Source organism: Carassius gibelio, chromosome B1 (assembly GCF_023724105.1).
Source record: "Carassius gibelio isolate Cgi1373 ecotype wild population from Czech Republic chromosome B1, carGib1.2-hapl.c, whole genome shotgun sequence".
NCBI classification, from domain to species: Eukaryota; Metazoa; Chordata; class Actinopteri; order Cypriniformes; family Cyprinidae; genus Carassius; species Carassius gibelio.
This window is the reverse complement of record NC_068396.1, coordinates 25,461,586-25,486,961: the sequence shown is the minus strand read 5'-3', so window position 1 is coordinate 25,486,961 and position 25,376 is coordinate 25,461,586. Positions and strand designations below refer to the sequence as shown.

The 25,376-nt window shown below is 35.2% G+C and overlaps 2 protein-coding genes across 2 annotated transcripts; one reads left to right on the top strand and one right to left on the bottom strand.

Annotated features, from left to right (window-relative positions):
• Positions 1–48: 48 nt before the first annotated feature.
• med19b (mediator complex subunit 19b) lies at positions 49–2,891 on the top strand. The gene is made up of 6 exons (XM_052545661.1): positions 49–587; positions 1,301–1,423; positions 1,604–1,737; positions 1,911–2,007; positions 2,088–2,182; positions 2,535–2,891. The coding sequence occupies exons 1-6, from the start codon at positions 383–385 to the stop codon at positions 2,598–2,600; spliced, it is 720 nt and encodes a 239-aa protein (XP_052401621.1). The 5' UTR covers positions 49–382; the 3' UTR covers positions 2,601–2,891.
• slc43a1b (solute carrier family 43 member 1b) lies at positions 2,877–16,828 on the bottom strand. Its single transcript, XM_052545659.1, has 15 exons — positions 16,579–16,828; positions 12,608–12,765; positions 12,308–12,494; positions 12,098–12,153; positions 11,825–11,901; positions 9,064–9,156; positions 8,819–8,952; positions 8,541–8,692; positions 8,316–8,462; positions 7,998–8,033; positions 7,016–7,148; positions 5,164–5,293; positions 4,685–4,758; positions 4,181–4,304; positions 2,877–4,067 (listed from the first exon to the last, which is right to left on the bottom strand). The coding sequence occupies exons 2-15, from the start codon at positions 12,759–12,761 to the stop codon at positions 3,876–3,878; spliced, it is 1,689 nt and encodes a 562-aa protein (XP_052401619.1). The 5' UTR covers positions 12,762–12,765; positions 16,579–16,828; the 3' UTR covers positions 2,877–3,875.
• Between the last annotated feature and the right edge of the window lie 8,548 nt (positions 16,829–25,376).

Sequence of the window (25,376 nt, the reverse complement as noted above, 5' to 3'; positions counted from 1 at the left end):
GGTCGTGATGTCACATAAAGGGAAGGACAAGAGGAAGTATCTCGCGTCTTTTCTTTACCGTAATACATGTACTCCCAGCGACAATTTTGACATGCGTCACTGACACAAATGTTAATTATTTGTCTCATCTTATAGAATTATTAATGCAGAAAAATTACAGAATTATACAATTGAATGCATTTTATTGGCGCATTATATGAGTATATTTTGTGCAGTTTAGGAGCTGGGTACAATAAGATCACGTAGCGTTGCTTGATAAATTACGGTAAATTTCCCCAAACAACCGGAAGCAATTGTCAACAGCTCGTCGTTCTGCAGTAACGTTAGCAAAGCCGAGACAGACGTCCACACAGTAATAACATCGTAGTGTAGTTTCGCCATCATGACCGAGATCTTCTCTCTGTATGGTCAGCAAGATTCACAGGGTCCCGCGGGGCCCTCTGCGCTCGGCTTCGGATCCGGGAAGCCTCAGGTGCCCCAAAACATGGGCCCGATGTGTTTCCAGCATCAGATGGTGGATGAAGGGGGTCCGATCAGGAAACCCGCGGCGATGAACGAGCCCTTCTACCTGCTGCGAGAACTGCCCCGTGAGTAATAATAATATATGATAAAATACTGTCAGTGTCAGCTAGAGTGATTGTTTAGCATGTACCCAGGTATTTACATGGTAATTCATAGAATACCACGGTACTATGTCCAAATAACCATGGTACCAAACCAAATGTTATACTATTACCATATTAACAGTAGTTAACTGTATAGTAATAGTTAACAATAGTCACTGTTATTTAAAAATATAATAAAAAGAAAATCACTTAGGCCTATTCATTTGTTTCGGTTTTGTTTTTATTAACAATAATAGTTTAAGTTAGAGCTATAGTTTTTAGCCACTAGAGGGCCTCATAAAACTTTCAAGAGGACATCTGAGACAAAACCAGCTTTTCAAAATTAATGAAAAAAATTTCAAGGAGTGAAAAAATCATGTAAATTAATAAACATTAATAAAAAAAATCTTACAATTTATTGACAATTTCTATTATGAATATACATTACATGTTTTTCTGTGAGCTATATATTAGTTAAAAATAGTGGGATCCTGAAGAACATTTTGCATTTCAAACTTTGGTAATTCTAAAACTTGATTATTTTGTTGTAATCTATCGATTAAATAAAACAAAGTCATTACAGCAGATGTGTCAAAGGTAACCAAATATCCTTATGGTGTATTTTGTAATGGTAGTGTGTTATTTTAGAGTTTGTCACCTTTGTGAACCAGTTAACACTCAAGTCTTCTTCACAGTGGAGAATGAGCTGACAGGACACACTAATCTCATCACACACTACAATCTGGAGCACGCTTATAACAAGTTCTGCGGAAAAAAGGTGAAGGAGAAACTCAGCAACTTCCTTCCAGAGCTTCCTGGTGTGTATGCGTCCTTTTACCTTTTACAGCCAATATTACAGTAGTTCTAGAACCTTAAAGGGATAGTTCACCTAAAAATGCAAATTCTGTTATCATTTAGTTTCTTTTTTATTATTTTGGAGTGAACTATCCCTTTAACTATCCGCCACTGCCTAGTTTGTTGATCCTTCTGTACTCCAGGTATGATCGACAGCCCAGGCATTCAGGACAACAGCTCTCTGCGATCTCTCATTGAAAAGCCACCAGTCTGCAACAACTCGTTCAGTCCTCTCACTGGGGCTATGCTGACCGGCTTCAGGCTACACACTGGCCCTGTAAGTGTTTGTTTGTTTGTTTGTTTGTGAGAGAGGCTAAAGAAGGATCCACTTTGCATTTAGGGAGGCAAGTGTAACTGATGCTGCCTCAGCTTTGACTGTACTCAGAGGTTTGTTGAGGTCTTTGTTGTTTTGCGAGCAAGATTTATATGACTCTCTCTGTCCTGACAAAGTTACCAGAGCAGTACAGACTGATGCACATTCAACCACCGAAGAAGAAGAACAAACACAAGCATAAACATCTTCGGCCTCAGGATCCCTTACCGCCAGGTGACGGTCAAACACAAACACACAAAGAAACAAACGTTTGCTTAAATCCTGACTGTCAAACTCACATCTCACATCCACAGAAACTCCGTCAGATTCAGACCATAAGAAGAAGAAGAAAAAGAAGGACGATGACCCAGACAGAAAGAAAAAGAAGAAAGATAAGAAGAAGAAAAAGGTTAATTGGAGTTTTTATGGTCTTCATATGACATTACAGATTACAATTGGCCTTAATTTATAAGAAATCTTCTACACTGCTGTTCAAAAACTTTGGGCTCAGTATGGTTTTTTTTAAGTCTCTTATGCTCACCATTTATTTATTTTTATCAAAAATACAGTAAAACAGTAATGTTGTACTGTCACTTTTGATACATTTAATGCATCCTTGGTACAAGTATTAATTTCACACCGTAAAACTTCTAATAGTAGAGTATGTTTTTGATTTGTTCATACATTATTAATTCAATTGTGATAAGTAGTACACCTGATATCTCTGCTAAAATACAATATCGTTATTTGTCCATGTTCAGAATCGCCACAGCCCTGATCACCCAGGCATGACTGGAGCTCAGCCCAGCGGCAGCAGTCTGAGATAAAAACACGAGGAGCGAGAAGAAGAGAAGCACAAGCTGGACAATTGGGCCTTTTTTAAGACGTCACAGATTTAATGTTACAGTGACTCAGATGTGTGTGTATATATGTGTGAGAGTATATCATTATATAATGTACCAGAACACCTGGTAAACATCGTATCTGTTATATTTGTGTCTTAGTGCCTCTGTGTCTATTTATGAGTATGAAGAATCATTTTTCATTCAACTTTTTAAAAACCTTTTTCTTTTACAAATAAACCAGTCAGCTTAGAAATGGGCTGATTTGAGAGAAAATATTTGATTTATTTTTTCTTTCAGGCATATTTACAGTCGTGTGCACAGTACAAGCAGCATTATGTTGAACCATCAGTAATCATTGAAACCGATCACATGATTACAGTTCTGTAACATTCAAAACAGCACTTCTGAAACAAAAAATATAGTGCAAAACTGGCCTCTGCGATAAAACAAATCATCTGTATTTACCACTTATCATATAAAGCTGCATTTCCATCAAGTTTAGTGAGAGAGGGATGGCAAAAAAAAAGGTTTAATATTAAAATGATCCATGCCAAGGTAAAGTGAGCATTACATGAAGCCCTGCCTCATTTACCTGAGTTTTGAAGGAAGGAGGATGAGGGTTACCATCTAGGAGGACATTACATTCTCTACATTCTGCATATGGCAAATGTTATTTAACATTTTTTATTACTAGGCATACTAGGGAATTTGAATATGTCTGTGTCCTGCACATCCATAAAGAAGATCATAACAAGATAGAATACAAGTTCAGTCATTTTTGATTAAAAATGATTGTCTTTGGTATAAAATCCACTGATTAATTGTGCACAGTAACACTGTGATTTTCTTAATGGAGCAAAACAAAAGTGACGAGGCAGGAGGTGATTCATGGAAGGAAGGGTCAATGTTTTTGATCATATTTAATGCCTTCTGGTTCTGCTACCACTTAATGGACATCTCAAAGTGCCAATGCAATAATAATAAATGGAGAAAACTGCAGACTATATATTGTAGGTCATGGCATAAAGTTTTTCTAATTGATAATAAAAGCCTTGAAAATACTTCCTGACCAGTCACACAGTCAAAGTCTTGTTTGATGCTTTAAATTGCACATTTGCTTGTTTTTTAACACTGTTTTATATTTGTCAAGACTCAACATTGACTGAACACGAAGGCCAATAATTCAGTTTCTGAAGTGCCATGATATCATAACTCATAAATCTGGCGTATAATTCACAATCCTAAATGTTTTCCACCTCAGACGTTCCCGTTGATTTGATATTTTGCTGAATCATTTGTTTGTCTGAGGCTGTTGCTCTCCTGCGCTGACTGGCTCACTGACAGTCTATTAAGTGCTGCATTCTCCTTTGTAATTTGTCTCCGGTGGTAGAAGAGGTATCCCGGCAGCAGGAATCCAACCAATGAGAACACAAGCAGGCTCAAGTTGATCTGTTGATTCAGAAAGTGTTATGTTTGGTACTTCATCCAAAATCTTGATTCTGTTGACCTGCACTACTTAAATGCAAATGTGTATATACATGAATGGTGTATTGGTGTCTCACCCAATAAGGATCACCCTTCAATGGTCCCACCATGCACATGAAGAGTGGTTGTTGTAGGAGGGCAAAAACAGCACTGATCATGGACTGCAAGCCCGTCAGAGTGCCAAAGTGATTGGTTGGGTAGCTAAATATACAAATAAACACTTTGAGGATGAACTAAACTGCAAATATTACACATATGCAACTTATGGAACTATTTTTACAGTTACTTGAGATTCGAATCAGAGTATTATCATTAACTAAAACTAAAACCCATTTAAAAACAACAACAAAAAAACATTATCATAATATAAATATTAACTGAAAACTAAAATATAAAAAAACTTAAAACTTATTTTAATGCACTTAGATGCCAAGGCAACATTTATCAGTTTTGTGTAAAGTACTAGAATAACAGAAACTAAAATAACTAAAACTAAAATGTAATAAAAACTATGAAGACAAAAAAGTAATAAAAATGCCAAACACGCAATTTCAAAACATTTCAAAAACGTAAAGACTCACACAGCGGCGTAGAGCCCACCACAGCAGGAGTGAATAAAACCCCGGACTGCAGTGTGAAGAACAAATGACACCACCTGATCAGAAAGAAGAAAAAGAAATATAATAATTAATGCTCATCAACATTTTCATGTTTTGCAGCATAAACACAGCAAGGTCAAAAGTTTTTAAAATGTTTTTATTATTATTATTACTATTAATTTAATGTATCTGATTATATACTAATATTATGGATATGTGCACAATTATATAATTTTTTTAAAATAAATTAAAATGATATATGGTGAAAAGTCATATATGGTAAATTAAATTAAATTAAATTAAATTAAATTAAATTAAATTAAATTAAAGAGTTGTATATGAATATAAAAATGCTAATTTATATATGAAAAATTAATTAATAAAATTGTAATTATATATCATTAAATATCTAAATAACATTCTGCAGTATTTCTGAACAAATAAGTGAATTTGTGTCTAACCTGTACGGGTAGATTGTCTATGAGAGAGATGATGCCAAAGATGAATAGCAGGGTGTTTGTAAAAATGAAAGCTCTGATGGCGTTGGTGAGTTTCTGGATCTTTCTGTCCCTTTTTGGAGGCCCTGAGGGACTGAAGAAAACAAGGAAAGGATACAGTTAACAATGTAACTCACATACAGTATTGTTCAAAATAATAGCAGTACAATGTGACTAACCAGAATAATCAAGGTTTTTCGTATATTTTTTTATTGCTACGTGGCAAACAAGTTACCAGTAGGTTCAGTAGATTCTCAGAAAACAAATGAGACCCAGCATTCATGATATGCACGCTCTTAAGGCTGTGCAATTGGGCAATTAGTTGAATTAGTTGAAAGGGGTGTGTTCAAAAAAATAGCAGTGTGGCATTCAATCACTGAGGTCATCAATTTTGTGAAGAAACAGGTGTGAATCAGGTGGCCCCTATTTAAGGATGAAGCCAACACTTGTTGAACATGCATTTGAAAGCTGAGGAAAATGGGTCGTTCAAGACATTGTTCAGAAGAACAGCGTACTTTGATTAAAAAGTTGATTAGAGAGGGGAAAACCTATAAAGAGGTGCAAAAAATGATAGGCTGTTCAGCTAAAATGATCTCCAATGCCTTAAAATGGAGAGCAAAACCAGAGAGACGTGGAAGAAAACGGAAGACAACCATCAAAATGGATAGAAGAATAACCAGAATGGCAAAGGCTCAGCCAATGATCACCTCCAGGATGATCAAAGACAGTCTGGAGTTACCTGTAAGTACTGTGACAGTTAGAAGACGTCTGTGTGAAGCTAATCTATTTTCAAGAATCCCCCGCAAAGTCCCTCTGTTAAAAAAAAGGCATGTGCAGAAGAGGTTACAATTTGCCAAAGAACACATCAACTGGCCTAAAGAGAAATGGAGGAACATTTTGTGGACTGATGAGAGTAAATTGTTCTTTTTGGGTCCAAGGGCCACAGGCAGTTTGTGAGACGACCCCCAAACTCTGAATTCAAGCCACAGTACACAGTGAAGACAGTGAAGCATGGAGGTGCAAGCATCATGATATGGGCATGTTTCTCCTACTATGGTGTTGGGCCTATTTATCGCATACCAGGGATCATGGATCAGTTTGCATATGTTAAAATACTTGAAGAGGTCATGTTGCCCTATGCTGAAGAGGACATGCCCTTGAAATGGTTGTTTCAACAAGACAATGACCCAAAACACACTAGTAAACGGGCAAAGTCTTGGTTCCAAACCAACAAAATTAATGTTATGGAGTGGCCAGCCCAATCTCCAGACCTTAATCCAATTGAGAACTTGTGGGGTGATATCAAAAATGCTGTTTCTGAAGCAAAACCAAGAAATGTGAATGAATTGTGGAATGTTGTTAAAGAATCATGGAGTGGAATAACAGCTGAGAGGTGCCACAAGTTGGTTGACTCCATGCCACACAGATGTCAAGCAGTTTTAAAAAACTGTGGTCATACAACTAAATATTAGTTTAGTGATTCACAGGATTGCTAAATCCAAGAAAAAAAAAATGTTTGTACAAAATAGTTTTGAGTTTGTACAGTCAAAGGTAGACACTGCTATTTTTTTGAACACACCCCTTTCAACTAATTGCCCAATTGCACAGCCTTAAGAGCGTGCATATCATGAATGCTGGGTCTTGTTTGTTTTCTGACAATCTACTGAACCTACTGGTAACTTGTTTGCCACGTAGCAATAAAAAATATACTAAAAACCTTGATTATTCTGGTTAGTCACATTGTACTGCTATTATTTTGAACAATACTGTATCGAAGTAAGTGAACATTTCTCTCCTTCTCTTTCACCACCTTCACCTTTTTTCTCCCTTGGCTGAATTCACCACGTCCTCACACTCCTTCATTCTCCAGTCCATGATGTAGCCAATCAGAGGACAGGACACCAGGCAGAGCAGCTGAAGAGTGCCAAAGATGGACGAGTAGAGATTCACTATAACACACACACACACACACACACATACACTTGCATTTGTGGTTTACTGGGACTTTCCATAGGCGTAAATAGGAAGTGTCCTTATAAACCATGTTTACATAGTTGTACCCATGTCATTATACACATTTGTGTCTTCAATATAAATATATACCAGTACACACACACACACACACACACACACACACATATTCCACTCACTATACAAGCACTTCCCTGAGTACTGTTGTCATATATTCCTGATATTGGACTGCTTGATACTTATACTGATACATTACATATTAAACCAAATAAATGAAACTAGATTTTTTTTTTTATCAGAAGTAATTTAACTTTAGTGAGACATTTTAAAATGTTTACCAACTGGTGTCAAGGTCAAGGTTCGCTTGATTCCTTCAAATTTCTCCCTGGTTTGATATTTAGTTTTTTTTTAATATGATATGATACATTAAAGGGACAGTACACCCAAAAATTTTACTTCTGTCATCTTTAACTAATCATTCACTTGTTCCAAACCTGTATTGAGTTTCTTGCATTGCATTTTAACTGAGTTTCTTTCTTAAGTTTAACACAAAATAAAATGTTTTGAAGAATGTTGGTAACCAGACAATTGATTGTAGCCACTGATTTACAATCCAAATGAAGGTCACTGTTTGTTTACAGACGTTCTTCAAAACATCTCATTCTGTGTTCGACAGAAGAAAGAAATTCATACACGTTTGGAACAAGTAGACAGTGAGTCAATGAAGAATTTTCCCATGTTGGTGAACTGCCCCTTTAAGTGTGCCATAAGTGTCCAAATATCTGTTTGTTATAAAACCAAAACCAAAATAATATGACTTTTCTCACCTTTCTCCTCTGCCTCCTTCACCAACTCCTCTGAGGCTAGACAGACACAAACAGGAAGTGCAATATAAATAATATATAATATAATAATGCAATATAAAGACAATTTAAACTACTAACTTTACTACACACTTACAAACACCCACCACTAACACATGCTTCTGCAAAACTATAGCAAACTCCTTTATGTTTGTTTCATTACATTTTCCCATCTGTCCATAAGCAAAGTTATGAAAAAACATTTTAAAGAACAGAATCATTTTCTTCCATATTTTTTTATTTCATTCAAAACAACTTTGAAAATGTTCAGCTGATGCTCACGATTAGGGTCACCGTGGGTAACGAGGAACTCCAGCATCTTATTCATGGCACCCATGAAAAAAATGAGACGGAGCTGGGTCATCGCCATGGTGATGATGCTCCACAGGAAAATAGGTGAGCACACAGAACGGAGAAAGGGAGGAGATCCTGCGGTCCGAACAGTGACAACATAAAGATTATTTTATTATCAGACTCTCAATCATTTGGTGTGTTTGTGAGACTTGCCCTGGCTCTGAGCAGCTGGTCCATCGCTGGGAGCTTCATCCGTGGAACGTTGCTGTTTGGTCGCCTCTTGCTCTTTAGGAGTCTCCTGAGTGAAAGAACTTTCTTCAGACATCCTTTGGTCCGCTACTTCACTTCTCACCTTCACCATTGTACTGTGAAATCAAGAGGAACAGAAATTCATGCACGGTTTTACAACAATAGACAAATGTTTTGTATGTGATGTTTAGGTCTTGTCAAATTTTTTAGGCATACAGTGTATGTATTTGACATGTACTGACGTGTATCTGATGTCCTCAGGGCCAGGAAAAGATTCTCCCGGCCAGTTAAAAAAGCAGTTAAGGAAGACGAGGCAGGCAAACCCTGCCCATCCCCAGAATATAACCGAAAATGAGACGCCCAGATCATAGATCAGCTAGAGGACAAGGCAGAAAGAGTCATGTTCTTATGCTGCACTGCAAGACTAAATGTCTAAATAGAGTTAAGTTGTTTGAACTTGTTAGTAGCTTAATTAAACAATCTCTACCTTGACTCCTGGAAAGGTGACAGCAGAGGACGCGTATGAGCCAATCATGAGCGAAAGAATCGTAGACCGCACATTTCCAAACATATTTGGCAACTGAGAAGAATCATAAATAAGTATGTGAATTCAAACTGTAACGTTTGTCTATTGCCACTAGAGAGCATGATTAGCTGGAAGTTAGAAACAGCCTTCAGCCACACATAAGTGAAGACCACTCCTCATGCAGTGATGTTACAGCCTGTAGAATTTCACCATACATGGGTGTTTGCTACTGCTTATACATAAAAAGTTTGATGATATGTACATAATAAATAAATGCAGAATTTAATTGATTTAATATTTAAATATAATTATTATACATAATTGCTTATATATAAGTATAACTATTAATACTATTAAAATATAGTTGTTTAATATGTAATTATATTTATTTTATAACATACAATTATATTTCATTACATACATGCAGACATTCACAGGCTGAGATATGTGATTAAAAATCAGGAATATGTTCCACTCGTTTGTTATTAGGGTATATCTTTACACATTATTCAACAATAAATAGTAAATATTAGTATCTTAAAGGTACTTATTAGTACTTTAAAAGTACATGCCTTTTGAAAGAGTGATAGTTTTGTAGCATTTTTTTTTTCTGAGTGTATAATTAGCTCTGATTTATTTAAATCATTCAGCATAGCATACCGTAATATATTTGTGGGGATGATCAAATGCTGAGCTAAGCATAATCCTGTGCTGTTGTACCAACAATGCTCTACCACTCCAACCAGATAAACACACACACACAAACAAACATTGATGTCCCTATTCAGACTGACGCAAACACAGACAGTTCATTGCCATCTCTTAAATATAAATGTAATATTTTAGCATATGAATAGGTTGCTGAAATGAAATACTTTCAGGAAGCTGACATGTCCTTCAGTGTGACATGCCATACTCCATCTAAAACTATTTAAACAGTTTGTTCGTTTGATTATATTATACACACGGTTCATATACATTACATGCGGAGCTCATATAGAAATCATGATTCAGGTTTTTATCTAAGTTCAACTCAGTATGTGTGTGTGTGTGTGTGTGTGTGTGTGTGTGTGTGTGTGCGCCAGTATGCAACTATGAAATTTGACAGGCCGGACAGTAAACACACAAAGATCACAGACACAAGAGGACAGAAAGAGGAGGGTGGAAAAGATCAGTGCACTTGATAAACTAAAAAGGGGACATTGTGGCAATGTTTGCATGTTTTTAAGACAAAATGATTTAACTGGAAAATAATGTATCATATCTACAAGTCAAGCACAAAATGACCAAGAAACTATTTCTGCTTTAATGTCCTCTTTTTATCATCCAATCAAATCCAGATTAATAAAATCTATGCAAATTTCCCTTGTTATACTGTACCTATATAATATGTTCAGATCTACTGTATGTTGGATAACTGTAAGTTGATCATTTTAATTGTACACTTACAAGTTTTAAATTGGTTGTGAACTTTGGGATGACATAAATACTAGGATACATGAAGTGAATTACAAATTACACTCCATATATGAATTCATCTTAAAACAATTATGATACATTCTAGGTAGAATAAAAATAAGGGGGACACGTGAGGGAAAGCAAGGACAGTGCATGTTATGTTGGGAGACGGTGGGCTTGGTGGAGTAGAGGGCGTGAAGACAGATCTGTGCTGTGATTGGCTGAGATCGGTATGCCAGACTGTAGAGCGAGGGGATGGAAAACATGTGCAGCACTGAAGTGACCAGCAACAGACAAGAGCAGAAACTCATGAAAGTGCAGAAAATGGCATCTTATATGCACAAGAAGAAATGCGCAAATCATGTGTTTTGATATGATGCAATGAGGAGCAGTATTCAAAGGTTTGCATTTCACCTTACACATGTCCACAGACATGCATACAGAGATTATTCCAACCACTTTCAGATGCACACACAAACTTAGCATATATTAATATAGAAAAATATATTATTTAAAATCACTTTTTTCTATTTTAATATATTTTAAAATGGAATTTTTTCCTGTCATGGCAAAAGCTGTCAGAAGCTGGATTTTCAGGGTTCAGTGCTAAACAGTTTATGCAGCTTATTCGTTTTGTAAAAATCTATACATTTATTGTGTTTTCCACTATTTTTTGATGATTAGAAAATTCTAAACAACAGTATTTAATAGAAATGTATCCTTGCTGGATAAAAGTATTTTTATTATTATTTTATTTTATTTTTTTCAATCTGATTCACTTCTAACTTTTAAATGGTAGTGTACTGCAGTTTTCAAAAAAATTATGACAACATTATTTCAGCATTCATAAAAATAAGAAATGTTTCTTGAGCAGCAAATCAGCATATGAGAAAGATTTCTGATTGATCATGTGACATTGAAGACCGAAGTGATGATGCTGAAAATTCTTGCCACTGCAGGAATAAAATGTATTTTTAAATATATTCAAGTGGAAAACAGTTATTTTAAATTGTAGTAATATATATATATATATATATATATATATATATATATATATATAAAATCAATGAAAAAACAACAACACATTTTATGGTAGTGTTATAGACACACACACACACACACACACACACACACACACACACATTTTAACACCAATAGAGAGTTGAATGTCAACATGACCACCACCCACTGAAAAAATAATTAAACTGACCCCAAATACATTAAAACTTCAATAGGCCTTCAGAATATAGAACAGGTGTCTTACTGTGAGTGAAGTGAAGGTTAGACAGATTCCTCCGAACCCATTCATGGACACAGCAATAAATATGATAGCTGATAACACTGTGAATGCAAAGAAGAAACAATGCCTTCATTGCTTATAAAACTTTAAATATACAGATTAACTAATTTGGATTAATTTAGCTATGAGTCTGTGTGTATATATAGTGTCATTATACTTCTACTGTACATCCTGTATATAGTATTTTGGTTCTGGCTGTGAAACACCTGAAACCATTAAATGTGGCTTAACACTGACCTTTTGGATCATAAGATGCCACTGCAATCAAAGCCATGGATAAGGCAAAGCACGAACTACAAGAGTCACAAAAACAGAGAGTTGGTGGAAGTGACCAAGATGCGGGTTGCAGGACATGAGTAGTATTGAAAGTAGGCTGTAATGCTGACCTTCTAGAGTTGAAAACTTTACCGAAAACTGGCTTCATGCTAATATCTGTTTGTCTCTCACCTGCCAAACAATCTGATTGGACGTGGTCCAAACTTGTCCATCAGGATACCCAGCGGCAGAGTGGCTGCGCTGATGATGAACGAGCCAATCGTAAAGCCCAGATTCAGAATCTCCTCCTGCTCAATACAGCTCAGCCAAACCGTCTGTTCCGTCAAACTCACATTAGTGTGAGTCTCTGTGACATTCTCTAATAGTATCACAGGAAGAATAAGATACATTAAACCTCTGCATGATGCCGTTTTATAAAACTGTTCTGAACAAGACTTAGTCTGTCAGTGTGGATATCTTCTAATCATGTACCTGTACACAGGTGCGAGTAGAAGCCCTCATTCTTCAGCATGATAAGAAGGGAGCCCCAACCCAACAATACAGCAGAGAAGAGCAGGTTTTCTATGATTGATGTGACAGCCATCCACCAGCGCCTCCTGTAGGCCTGCGAGAGCGGCGGAGCCATTGCACTGGAGAATGAAGAAACCAAAAGAATGGATACATTCTACATGATGTTAATACAACAATTCAGGCTTGGACAATTAGGACACAACACAAAACATTTGAACACTTAATTAAATTTAAATGCAAACATAAAATATAAAACTTGAAGGGAAAATTTGACCCTTTCTCCATGTCTTTGAGATCCTACTTTATACCAAATTTATACACCACACTTTCGAAAGAAAAAAAAACATTCCTGCCTGCATCTGAGACTTATTCATGCCTGAATGTGTACTGAAGACCACAAAAGTTAATGTAAGAATTTATGAACAGACGCCCTTTCACACCATGAACTTGCTCTCATTCAGGACACTGAGGTTTATTCATCTATTGCTTGAATGTGAACAGCCGAAATGAGAAGAATTCAGGGGAGGGAAGGACTGTTACAAATTAATGTCAAGACTTGTCCTCTTTGTTCATTACATTCTTGAAAAGCATGTCTACCGTATGTTGCAAAATGAGATGGGAGATCATGAATTAGGACAGAATGCAAATGATTGCTCAAGTATCTTGGTTGCAAAAAAAAATTCAGTGAATTTACATGTGATTTATATCGGTTTATGTTTTGAACACAGCTTTTTCTACTTGGCCTCATCACATGGATAAAACAGGTCGAGGTATTTTTATTACGCACAGAGCACATGTCCACACACCCCCTGTCCTGCTGACACCAGAAATAGTCACAGACCTTCATGGCACACCAGATTTTACCAACACATAGAATAAACATTGCTTTGATATGGAGTTGGATCCTGCTGTAAAGTGTATCTGTATCATTACCACTAGAATGAAGAGAAATGTCAGACAAATGCTGTAATTCATTGTATAAAACAATGTAATAACTTCCCAATCTAACTACAAACTCCTAACTGAATATTATCGACAGACATATAGGAGAATAGTAGAAAGGCAGTCGATGTATGAACTGTTTCCACAATAACATTTATTGGAACAGAAAAACACAGTTCCCTGTTAAAGAGTGCACTTTTTACTGATAGACATCACATCTGCAATAATAAGAAGCACATAAAATTTGTTAGTGACGTGACGTGAAACACCACAAATATGTTGCAGATCCAAGCAGAGATTGCCAGCGCTTTGTACAATGTGACCAGCAGCTATTAAGAGTATGTAGTTGTAATGAACTGCACAAAAAGACTCATATTTAGGAGTTAATGATTTGGATCAGTCTGATGAATCTTTCATTGAAAGAACTCGCTGAATCTGTCAGAGAATCTTTCGTTATACGATGACTACCCATCACTTACTGAACTGCAACCATCAAGCTCATGACACATGTGAAAGCTACTACTAAAGCTGTTATTTTAATTATTCTTCATAACTTACACACATAGGCTAAGTGTCGATGAGAAGCACAACTTCTGTAGCCTGTTTTTTGTTGTTATTTGGGTCTCCACGTGGAATATATTTTATTTCTCTGATGCAGCTTAATGCCAAGACTTCATTTTTCCACACAATATTAAGTGTTTAGGAGGTACTAAAAGCCCGTTTACACTACTAAACAAAAAAAAATTAAAAGGAAATTGCGATTTTCCCCCTCACAGTTCTGACTATTATCTTGCAATTCTCACAGAATTGAGTGATACAACCTAGCAATTCTGAAAACATATCAGTCTTTTCCCAAAAAAATCTCACAATTGGGAGTTTTTATTTCATAATTCTGTAAAAAGAAAGTCAGAATTGCAAAGTCAGAAAAAAAATCTGAATTGTGAGATAAAAAGTCGCAATTTCCTTTTTAATTTTTTTTATTCAGTGATGGAAATGTGCTTCCATAGATTTCCCATGCTCCCTCCGGGATTTCTAAAATAAGGCTATGAAACGTTTTTTTTTAACAGGTTTTACAGGACGACAAGAAACGTAGTGAAATTTGGCACACAAAAAAATTAAATAATAAAATAATAATAATAATAATAAGCAGTGCCGTAGCTGGGGTTTGCGGGGGCCCGTTGCAGGGTGCACAGTGGGCCCTGTTTGAAATTGTTGAATTTTTATGCACATTCTATTTATTTATTTGTGCTATTAACACAATGTTTTAGTTTTTTCAAGTTTGTAAGTGTCTAGGTTCAGAAACCGGATAATTAAATGTAAAATAGCACTGCATAGTCTTCACTGTAACAATTAAATATATAATCAAACCATTATTTATTCAGACACCTTCACTTTTTCTCACATTATCACAGTTTATTTGCTATGGTTTAGAAAATGGTAATAAAATATGACAAGAAATCAGTGTTAAACTATCAGAACAAATTCATCTTGATAATGTCAGATAACTTTGATAGAAAGATTTGTAATGGATTACAATAAACCAAAACTTCATACTGTTAATATGACAATATTTACACAATACTTTGTTGAACAATTACCAAGCAATGCTTAATTCTGTTAAGTCTGTGGTGTGAAAAGGTCACATTAGTAATAATTTTTTTTTGTGTCTTGCACCTACTAGTAAATATATATATATATATATATATATATATATATATATATATATATATATATATATATATTATATATATATATATATATATATATATATATATATATATATATGGTGTCTGAATAATTGTTGTTTTGAATGTGCATTAATTCTTGTTAAAACTACAAAGTAATTCAGTCAAGAGCAGTGAGTGATTTTCTTTCTTTCATTTTCTTGGATTAACATTAACTAAATTAGGCGCGGTCACTTTAAGAGAGATGACTGCATCCAGTATAATACACATACTATTTTTTTCTCAACTGTTTACTTTCGCTTAAGACATACTACTCGACAGTTTTTTTTCGAACATACTTTCCAAGACAGGTATTTTGACATATTTTGTATGTATTTGTCAAAAAGATGCAAATTCGGTGTTCAAGCGTTTTGAGACGCGTCTCTCTGCGCGAGCCCTGAACCAGAACACCGCGAAGCTGAATTAGGCTCTTTCACACTCTTTCCAGGTGCACTAGGAACTTCGAGGAGAACGAAACTTTTCTGAGGAAAAGCGAATGATCTGTCTCAAGGGACTGAAAAAGGTTGAGATATTTATTTACCTCCATCAGTGATCCACATGGCGTCCGTATTAATCATTTAAAAAAAGTGTATTAATTGTGCAACGATTTAGGCTACAAAGTAAATGGAGCTTCCACTCAAGACAGATTAACAGTTTCGAAAGGTCAAAAACCTCCGCACACACACACACACATACACAAAACACACACACACACACAGCTGTTTCCTTCACACTGAGTGCAGCTGCTACCGCGTGCTCAGCAGCTCACTGTAAGTGCCGCGTACGCACTTCAGTTTCCTAAAGGAAAAAACACACCGCCCGCACATGAGACCATAAATAATTAGCTATCTATTGTAAGAAAGTTGAGTTTAATGCATACTACAGACAGCCATTTTAATTATTGCATTGGACTGCTAAATCTTACGTTTTTTTTTTTAATGAATGCATCATGCTCTAAAACGCACGCCCCAAACATAGTCTGATTATAAAAATATAATTTCAAATATACATTTCAAGATTAAAAAATCTAACGTAATCACATCTTTTACTTCATTATTTACAAATTAAGTTTCTTTATGCCACAAACGTACAATTAAATGATTAAGAGAGGGGAACAAATGTTGTCAGGTAGCCAATGCATTTACAAATCTTAATAAATTGTTTTAAAAAAATAAAGAAAGAAAATAAAAACATGACATTCATTTGTTAACTTGGCTCTTGAGACAAGTTTCCAAAATCTTGAAAACATGGAGAGAGTGAACTTACCACTGTCTAATGTACTGTTATTTATAGCAATGGCATGTGTCTGGTTCCTCGGTGTTACTTATCCTTTCCAGCGCTAAGTGCTTGCTATAATTGAGCGTTTTTCTGTTCGTGCAGTCCAGGTTGTAGGCTTATTGCACGTTTGTGGAAACTAAAAAGGATATGTCAAGTTTTGTATGCTCTTTCTCTCTCTCTGCGCGTTTTGTCTATAAATGGCCCTCGACATTGACCCTCCTCCCCACCTTTCCAAACCAAACTCAATTTTATGGATGTTTCCCAAAGAGCGCACGCGACTGGATTGTGAGTGCCGAGGCCTGGGAGATCATTCACAGTAACAGCGGCGCCCTCATGTGGTCATAGGCGAAGAAACTTGCCTTACCTGGCTGCAGAGAGGGTTTTTTTTCCTCCCAAATGAGGTTTAATATTTTAATACTGAAAAATACATACGTATAATTAATGTTTAACGACATGTGGCGAGAGAAATCTCCAAGTGAATGGACCTTGGCTGGGTCTTGAAAATATTATCAGGCTAACACTACAAAAACTTCTAACGACCTGCGCTTCAAGGCTAAAGTAACCTTAGCTTGATGTACTGAAAAATCGGAAAAAATAAAAATAAAAATTCAAAGCAGGCGAGCTACTGTCAAAGAGTTACCAAATCCTCGTATTATACGCGACTTTGGGCTTCTCTATGTTATTATTATTATTATTTTTTTTTTTTTGTAAAGTTGTGTGAAAAAAATCCTGGGTCGCGTGCTGCGTTTTTTAGTCTTATTTTGAAACATATGGTTGCTTGTTATTGAAACCTGACAAGCAACTTCGTTTATTTTCATTTATGTCCACTGTATTCTCCAATGAATATAGCCTACTATGAGCACCCTCAGTCTGCTCATAGTAAGGCCAATAGTATGAAGATATTTTTGTTGCAAAACAACTAACCGTCTTTGACAGTGGAATTTGTAGTTGTAGAGAATAGCCAAAAATGTGTACCAGTAAATTTGAAGTCACAGACAAAAGTTTCAAACTTGTACTCCACTGCAGATGCACAAATCCCATACGAGTCACAAATAAAGAAACTGGTATGCTCACATGTTGTGCTAGTATTGCTGCAATGAATATGGTTCAAAACACATCCACACACTGCATATAAAATGTGAAGTCACAGACAAATTTTGTACATCCGCAAATCAGAATGTGAATTCTTGAAATGGTATTTGCAAACTTGCAGAATGTTTTCTTACACACACACACACACACACACACACACACACATATATATATATATATATATATATATATATATATATATATTTTTTTTTTTTTTTTTTTTGATGATTTTTCTATCACAAACACAAGTGTATAACGACAACGGCTTGAATCTGCTGCTATGAGTCTCAAAGCTGTTTTTCGCTTGCAAATGACAAGTTTTGTGCACTCTCCCTTTTACGCCACATGTCTGTGTGACAAATGGTGCAAATGTGATTTGTGATCTGTAGAGGAAACGGCGGGCACTGTTCAGAGATCAAAGTTTGGGCCAAATCAGAAGAGCTAGTGGGCGTCTTTCAGCAGGGAGGGATATTGTAAACCAAGGTATGTTTTCTTTCTTTCTTTTTCTGACATCACTCACCATTATACTGAAGGCTCAGGAAACCTTTGCAAGTGTTTTGAGCTGATTGGCATGTCATCATATTCTAATATAATAATTCTAATATTCAAAATCATCACAATTAAAAGAACCAAAGGCTTAAACTACTTCAGTCTGTGTGCATTGATTTTATTTAATACATGAGTTTCACAATCTGAGTTTAATTACTGAAATAAATTTACTTTTCCTTGACATTCTAATCTATTGACAAGCACCTGTAGACTTTATAAAATATTTTTAACCCTTTTATTAAATAGATTATTATTAGTTGTCATATATGAGATGGGTGGTTTCAGGAAAAAGTAAGAAAATTTAAAAATGTCCAGTCCTCACAGTAAGCTTTGTGGGGTTTATCTTTACAGAGCTACTCTAAAAGAGACTGCTAAGAAGTCAGACTGCTGACCACATTTCTAATCATTTTCATTTTTCCTCAGAAGTCAACAAAGAGAATCCAGACCTAAAACGTTATGAAATAGGCACGTCACAGAAATGGGTACACCATTTTTTTTTATTTAAAGAGCTTTATTTCAGTTTGTTCTAATTCAAAATTGGATCACTTCATTAAACATTTGTTAACCTGTGTGTGTGTTGGATTATGTATTAAGTCAGCTTTAAACATTGACATCCTATGATCAATTAAAACCTGGCATTTTAACGATTGAAATATTTTTCAATCGTTCCATCCTATTCCATTATAATTTATAGCACAATTGTTTATACACGTATTTATTTGCCAATTTGTAAATCTCCCCTTTTTTTCTCTCTGTGTGTTGTTGTCTCTGTGTACTGGAAGTTTATGTCACTAAAACAAATTCCTTGTATGCGTAAGCATACTTGGCAATAAAGCTCTTTCTGATTCTGATTAATAACACAGAGCCTTCAGAATGATAATAAAAATAAAAAATTAAAAAAAACTTGGAAAAATTAAATGCAATCATGTCTCTCTTTTTTATGTATTTTCCATTATAGCCATGAAGACATACAATGAACCACTTCAAAAAGCATATACAGGTGCTGGTCATATAATTAGAATATCATCAAAAAGTTGATTTATTTCATTAATTCCATTCAAAAATGTAAATTCGTATATTATAGTCATTCATTACACACAGACCGATATATTTCAAATGTTTTTTCTTTTAATTTTTATGATTATAACTGACAACTAAGGAAAATCCCAAATTCAGTATCTCAGAAAATTAAAATAAATTAAGACCAATACAAAGAAAGGTTTTTTAGAAATCTTGGCCAACTGAAAAATATAAAAATTTAAAGTATGAGCATATACAGCATTCAATAATTAGTTTGGGCTCCTTTTGCCTGAATTACTGCAGCAATTCTTCTGCATTGTTGGGTCTGGCATATCGAATCTTCCTCTTCCCAATACCCCATAGATTTTCTATGGGGTTAAGTTCAGGGGAGTTTGCTGGCCAATTAAGAAAAGGGATACAATGGTCCTTAAACCAGGTACTGGTAGCTTTGGCACTGTGCGCAGATGCCAAGTCCTGTTGGAAAATGAAATCTTCTTCTCCATAAAGTTGGTCAGCAGCAGGAAGTATGAAGTGCTCTAAAACTTCCTGGTATACGGCTGTGTTGACCTTGGACCTACCTCAGAAAACACAGTAGACCAACACCAGATGACATGGCACCCCAAACTATCACTGACTGTGGAAACTTTACACTGGACCTCAAGAAACGTGGACTGTGTGCCTCTCCTCTCTTCCTCCTGACTCTGGGACCTTGATATCCAAAGGAAATGTTAAATTTACTTTCATCAGAGAACATAACTTTGGACTACTCAGCAGCAGTCCAGTCCTTTTTGAAGCGAGATGCTTCTGACGCTGTCTGTTGTTCAAGAGTGGCTTGATACAGGGACAGCTGAAACCCATGTCTTGCATACGTCTTTGTGTAGTGGTTTTTGAAGCACTGACTCCAGCTGCAGTCCACTCAGATATGGGTAGTTTCAGTTTAATATGTTGCAGGCTCATTTATTGGTAGTAAACCATTGATAATAAATAATATTGATGATAATAAATTATCAAAAAATATTGGTCTTGTTTTTGAAGCTGCGGTTGCTCATTTGTCTCGCTAGAGTTGGCAACTGGTCAAAGATAGCGTCATGAATGTTGTAAGCATACAGTCATTGGTTGCAACACGCTGAATCAGTACTCGATTTCACTTCTTTGTCATCTATATTTGACCGCAAGACTCTGGAAGTAAGATAAGACCGCAAAATTGTGGACGATCAGCAACGCTGCCAGACGAAGTACTTCATTCATAAACTATGAGCGTTAGGCAAAATGTTTTCGTAACAAACAACATTAATGGGGCGTGGACTAACGTTACATCAGTCTGTCACAGTTCGCGGCTCTTCTGTCTATCCCTGTGAGGGAACTACTTCTGATATCATCATTACGGGAAAAAATAAAAAAAAAACGGATTACCTTAGTCACATTTGAAAAAAAAAAAATGTTAGCTGGTTAGTGTGTACTACAGAAAATCCAAAATAAAACAATAATTAGATTTATTGTTCAAAAGCTAGTGTTTAATAATAAAAAAAAGTCTATCAAATGAAACCAGCTCTCCTAACTGTATATAGGCAAAAATGTCTAATAATAATAATAACATCTTTAATTTTTAGGCACTCAAGGACACTGTACATTATAAAAGAAAAAAATATATAAAACAGTACAAAATATACAAAACACAAGCATACTAATCAAATCACTGAAAGTTATTTAAAAGACATGAACACTGACACAGAAGCTAGGATCCATGTGGTATGTATTGGTTATGTGTCATTATTACTTTATTATTATTATTATTATTACATTTATCATTGGTGTTACTGTTGCTGTCATCACAAGTTATTATTTTTATCATCAACATCTTTATTATTATGCATGTCAGTACTACTTAAATGGTACATAACATACACAGTTTCACCTAAACTCATGTTAATCTTGAGTACCTAGAGTAGTACTGCATCCTTCATATATCCAAAAAGTGTTTAGTTTTATCATATTTATAAAAGAAAAATACAGCTTTCCGATTCATTGCGGGAAAAGCCTCCTGGAGGCGTGCTGTGAGCTGAGCTATAATACTGATGTTTTGTGTTGTTTCCATTAACATATATTGACTTATGGGCTGATTTCCAACAAAATACAGAAATTTTATGCAATTGTACTTACATGAATGAGGTCTTATCACAGGAATGGCTTCATGTTGTAATAGAAAAGGATGCTCAAATCCAGCATCGACCTGGGCCTTGTTTATAAAACATTTGTCACTCAAATGAACAGAACACACAAACGCACTTGATACACTCTGTTGCTGCCCTGGAAAAACAAAGTGCATCCACTGTTCATGTAACGCTGGGTTCTTATGGAAGCTGAACACGGTAAACTTTCCCTCACATCCAAAAATGCACTTATTTGGATGCATTTTCGAACAAATCCTATGCAGCGCTGCCGATGATTTTGAAGTGCGTTGATGCGTGCGGTCTTGCTCTCCTCTGGTCAATGTGTGTGTGCGGGCTCGCTTTTCTTACGTCATTAGATCCTCGATAAAAAAAAAACAGCCGAAACCAAAACGGAAGCAAGATTTTCGGCACAAAAATTCTCAGTCATTCTTCTAAATTATTATTTTTTTTAACTTTGGCCATGTTTAGCATGAGAATCCATCTCTTTAACACTGTGAACAACTCTGAAACACCATTGTACCCCCCCCCCCCCTGAATACTACTACTAATTAGATTGTCGTTGCTGTTTATTTTCATTGCTGTTATTATAATTGCTTTTAAATGGCTGTTTTATGTGTTTTGTGTTCACCCGTATGTTTTGTACTCTTAATAATAAAAAATGTAAAATAAAAAAAGCAATTCTAAACAGATGTTTAAATCTGAGTTATAAAAAGGGAAATAAAATCCAGCTAATGAATATGCAGTTGGAAAGAATTCCATTGGGCTAAAAAGCCCTTCCACCAAAAGAACTCAACTTAAAATTTGGAACTTTCACTAAGTCTGCAGATGACATGATCTCAAAGAACATGAAAGAATGTACAACTGAAAAGATAAACAGGAGCCTATGGAGTGCTTTATAGGTAAGCAACAAGATTTTATATTGAATGCGAAAGCGAACAGGAACTCTATATATATATATATGTATATATATATATATATATATATATATATATATATATATATATATATATATATATATATATATATATATATATATATATATAATAGGAGTTATGTGAGTGGGTAGCAGTTTAGCAGTTGTGTTCTGAATTTACTGTTATTTATTAAGCTGTTGTTCTGGCAGACCAAATAAACGAGAATTACAATAATCAATTTGTGACGTCGCCTAACCAAGGAATGAAAAAGAACTTCAGTGCTAAAGTGAATTATTGTATTCAGATAAAAGTGCATTGTACAAATGTAAACTGTAAAACTTGACTGTGAATTTAACGGTAAAAGACTGTAAAAATGCTACAGTAAAAACCTGTTAAATGTTTAATGGTAAATTCCCCTACTACCGTATATACGGTGGAAAAATGTATTGGACATTACATGTAATTTTATGGTAGTATACCTTTTTTTTTAATTGAAAAAGACTATAATTTACAGTGAAAAAAAATTTAAACCAGAACTTTACCAGAATTCCCTGTGTTACGTTTCAAATTTGACGTTTTATTGTTGAAATAACTGTTTCTTCTTAGTTTTTGTCTTATCAGTTTTGTATATAATTGTTGTATGTTATACCTGTTGTATGTTATATGTTGTTAAATGAATGTTAATTGCATTATTTCAGTTTCATGTGTGTTACCATTATGGTGTTCTATATATGTTATTATTTATAAAGCTGCTTGTGATGGACTGTGGTACATCATGTGACTTTTCTCATCATTACCTGCATTTGGTGGTTATCACTGTATTACAAAGTTACAAAACAGATTTCAGTACTTCAGTAGGTTGGTATATTAATGGGGCTTCTTCAAGCACAAGAGGAAAGATCTGAAAGGAATCTGAAGTAGAATGTCTTGCTGTATTTTTATTTTTTTTACCACCCAAAATGGGTCTAGGAATCTAGTATATTAGAAAAACATGGGAAGACTCAATAACAAGAATCATATCAAATCTGACTAACCGTCCAAATGATCTACCACAATATGCAGTGCCAGAGATGTGCGGTCATCGATTAACCTGTTTACAACATTACTAGAGGATGTGATAAGCAGTGATCATAACAGGAGGACTCAGAAATTCTAACTAACAGTAGCGGTGAAACATATCCAATCAACCTTCACACACCCACAAAAAATTCACATACATGAGGCCACTGCCTGAAATTTATGGTAACAGAGGAAATGACCTCTAGATATATAAGATGGAGATTTGGGAACATTTGCAGAAGTCGTGGCACAAAGGAAGACCCAGAGTACCCAACTCTAAAACCCCACTTGCGAAGACCTTAGACAAACCAACAAAGAAAATACAAGTAAGTCTTTATAAGATTAAGTACATGACTGAATTAGTTTGTTTTCTGCTTTCTAAGCAAGCGCGATATGTTTTGTTTTACAGTGCGTTCTATGATTTTCACGCTTCTACTGCTGCTGTGTGTGAGATCTGGTATTTTTGCACCACATGGGAACCACACTTTAGCTGAAAGGAATCTAGAGACCTGCAGAAATATAAGACTGCAGGCTGGAAGGATAATAGAATTGTTAATAAATGAAAATGTAAGTGCGTTTGTCGCATAAATATTCAACTGTTTTTGGTTTGTTTATAATCCAATGCTAATTCCATATCTATATTTAGTTCCCACTTACTCTAAACAGTACTATCTCTTCAGAAACTGACTGTAGAGTGGTAAGTTAACCGTTGACATCTTACTTTGGACAGTTCTTTTTAGCTATATATTGGAAATGCTAAGCCACTGTACTGTATCTGATATGTATGTGCTCTTTTCTCAGGCTGTAGTTTTACAGAAACTTTGTGAGTATTATAACTGTGAGGTGACATTCCAGAACGATGGCGATAGAATTAAGAACGAAATTCAAGGTCTAATTGATAACTTAGAGGTAATGAAGTGTTTTAGCTGAATGCAGTTCATATGCATGTGTAACAAGATGGGTAATGATGTTTCTTTGTATTTGCAGATGCTCAAATGCTCAGAGGAAGAAAAAAAGGGCAATTTATCAAATACCCCATGTCCCTCGGAAATTCAACAGCTTTCTATGTGGGACAAAACTAAAGTGTTTGTGGATCAGGTTATTGGGGCGTGTTTACATACAATGCAATATGTGTGTCCTAAATTGTCTTAAAAAACCAAAAGTACTGAGAATATCCTGACGTTTTTTACAGTTATTTATTTATAATTTAACGTGTGTGTGTGTTTTTATATATATGATATGTTAGACCTTGTTTGTGCATCTGACATTTCCTCTGGTATATATTGGAAATATTTTGTATTGATAGATTTCTTTCAATAAAGATTTTTTGAAAAAAAAAAAAAAAAAATTATATTCACAGGGTTTTAAAATAGAGGAGGCACACTAATGGTATTGGGGGATCATTGCCGATTGTTATTATTATTATTTGCTTAACCACTTTAAAATGGTTTTTTGGTGGCTTTTAGTCAGAAAACGTAAAGAAAACACATACACACATAGCCTATAGCAAGATCATATAAATTCACTTACCTGTTCTATCATTTGAAACAAATACCATCCCTTCTTAAAAGTCTGTGTTAAAAGAGAGCTGTCTGTTGTGATATTTAATTAAGCCTACTTCTGAAGTCTATAGTTCTAGGTCCATTTATTTTTAGTTTGATATATAGGCTACTGTTTGAATTAAATCTTGGAAACTCTGTTAGCGATCATATATTCAATATCGCTACTCATAATACTACATAAATATACTTGGTAAATTATCAGCCCAGCCGCTACGGAGACGTTTAAAATAAGATCACATAATTTACCAGATTTTATGGACGTTTTCCATCCCAAAAGCTCACAAAACCCGCCCACTCCAAAAAAAAAAAAAAAAAAAAAAAAAAAAAAAAAAACGGCCAAAACTTTGAATGTCAAACTAATGGGAAAGAATATGTCAGTCAAGGTTGGTAAGAGCGATGTTAACTCCTTAAAACAAAGT

Bases quoted from the DNA above. Each gene is read 5' to 3' on its own strand.
- med19b (XM_052545661.1), top strand. From the start codon at position 383: ATGACCGAGATCTTCTCTCTGTATGGTCAGCAAGATTCACAGGGTCCC. The intron at 1,424-1,603 runs GTGTGTATGCGT...TCTGTACTCCAG, and splicing joins CTTCCTTCCAGAGCTTCCTG to GTATGATCGACAGCCCAGGC. The intron at 2,183-2,534 runs GTTAATTGGAGT...GTCCATGTTCAG, and splicing joins AAGATAAGAAGAAGAAAAAG to AATCGCCACAGCCCTGATCA.
- slc43a1b (XM_052545659.1), bottom strand. From the start codon at position 12,761: ATGGCTCCGCCGCTCTCGCAGGCCTACAGGAGGCGCTGGTGGATGGCT. The intron at 9,157-11,824 runs GTAAGACACCTG...GATTCTTCTCAG, and splicing joins TAACCTTCACTTCACTCACA to TTGCCAAATATGTTTGGAAA. The intron at 8,463-8,540 runs GCAAGTCTCACA...TTCGGACCGCAG, and splicing joins ACCAGCTGCTCAGAGCCAGG to GATCTCCTCCCTTTCTCCGT.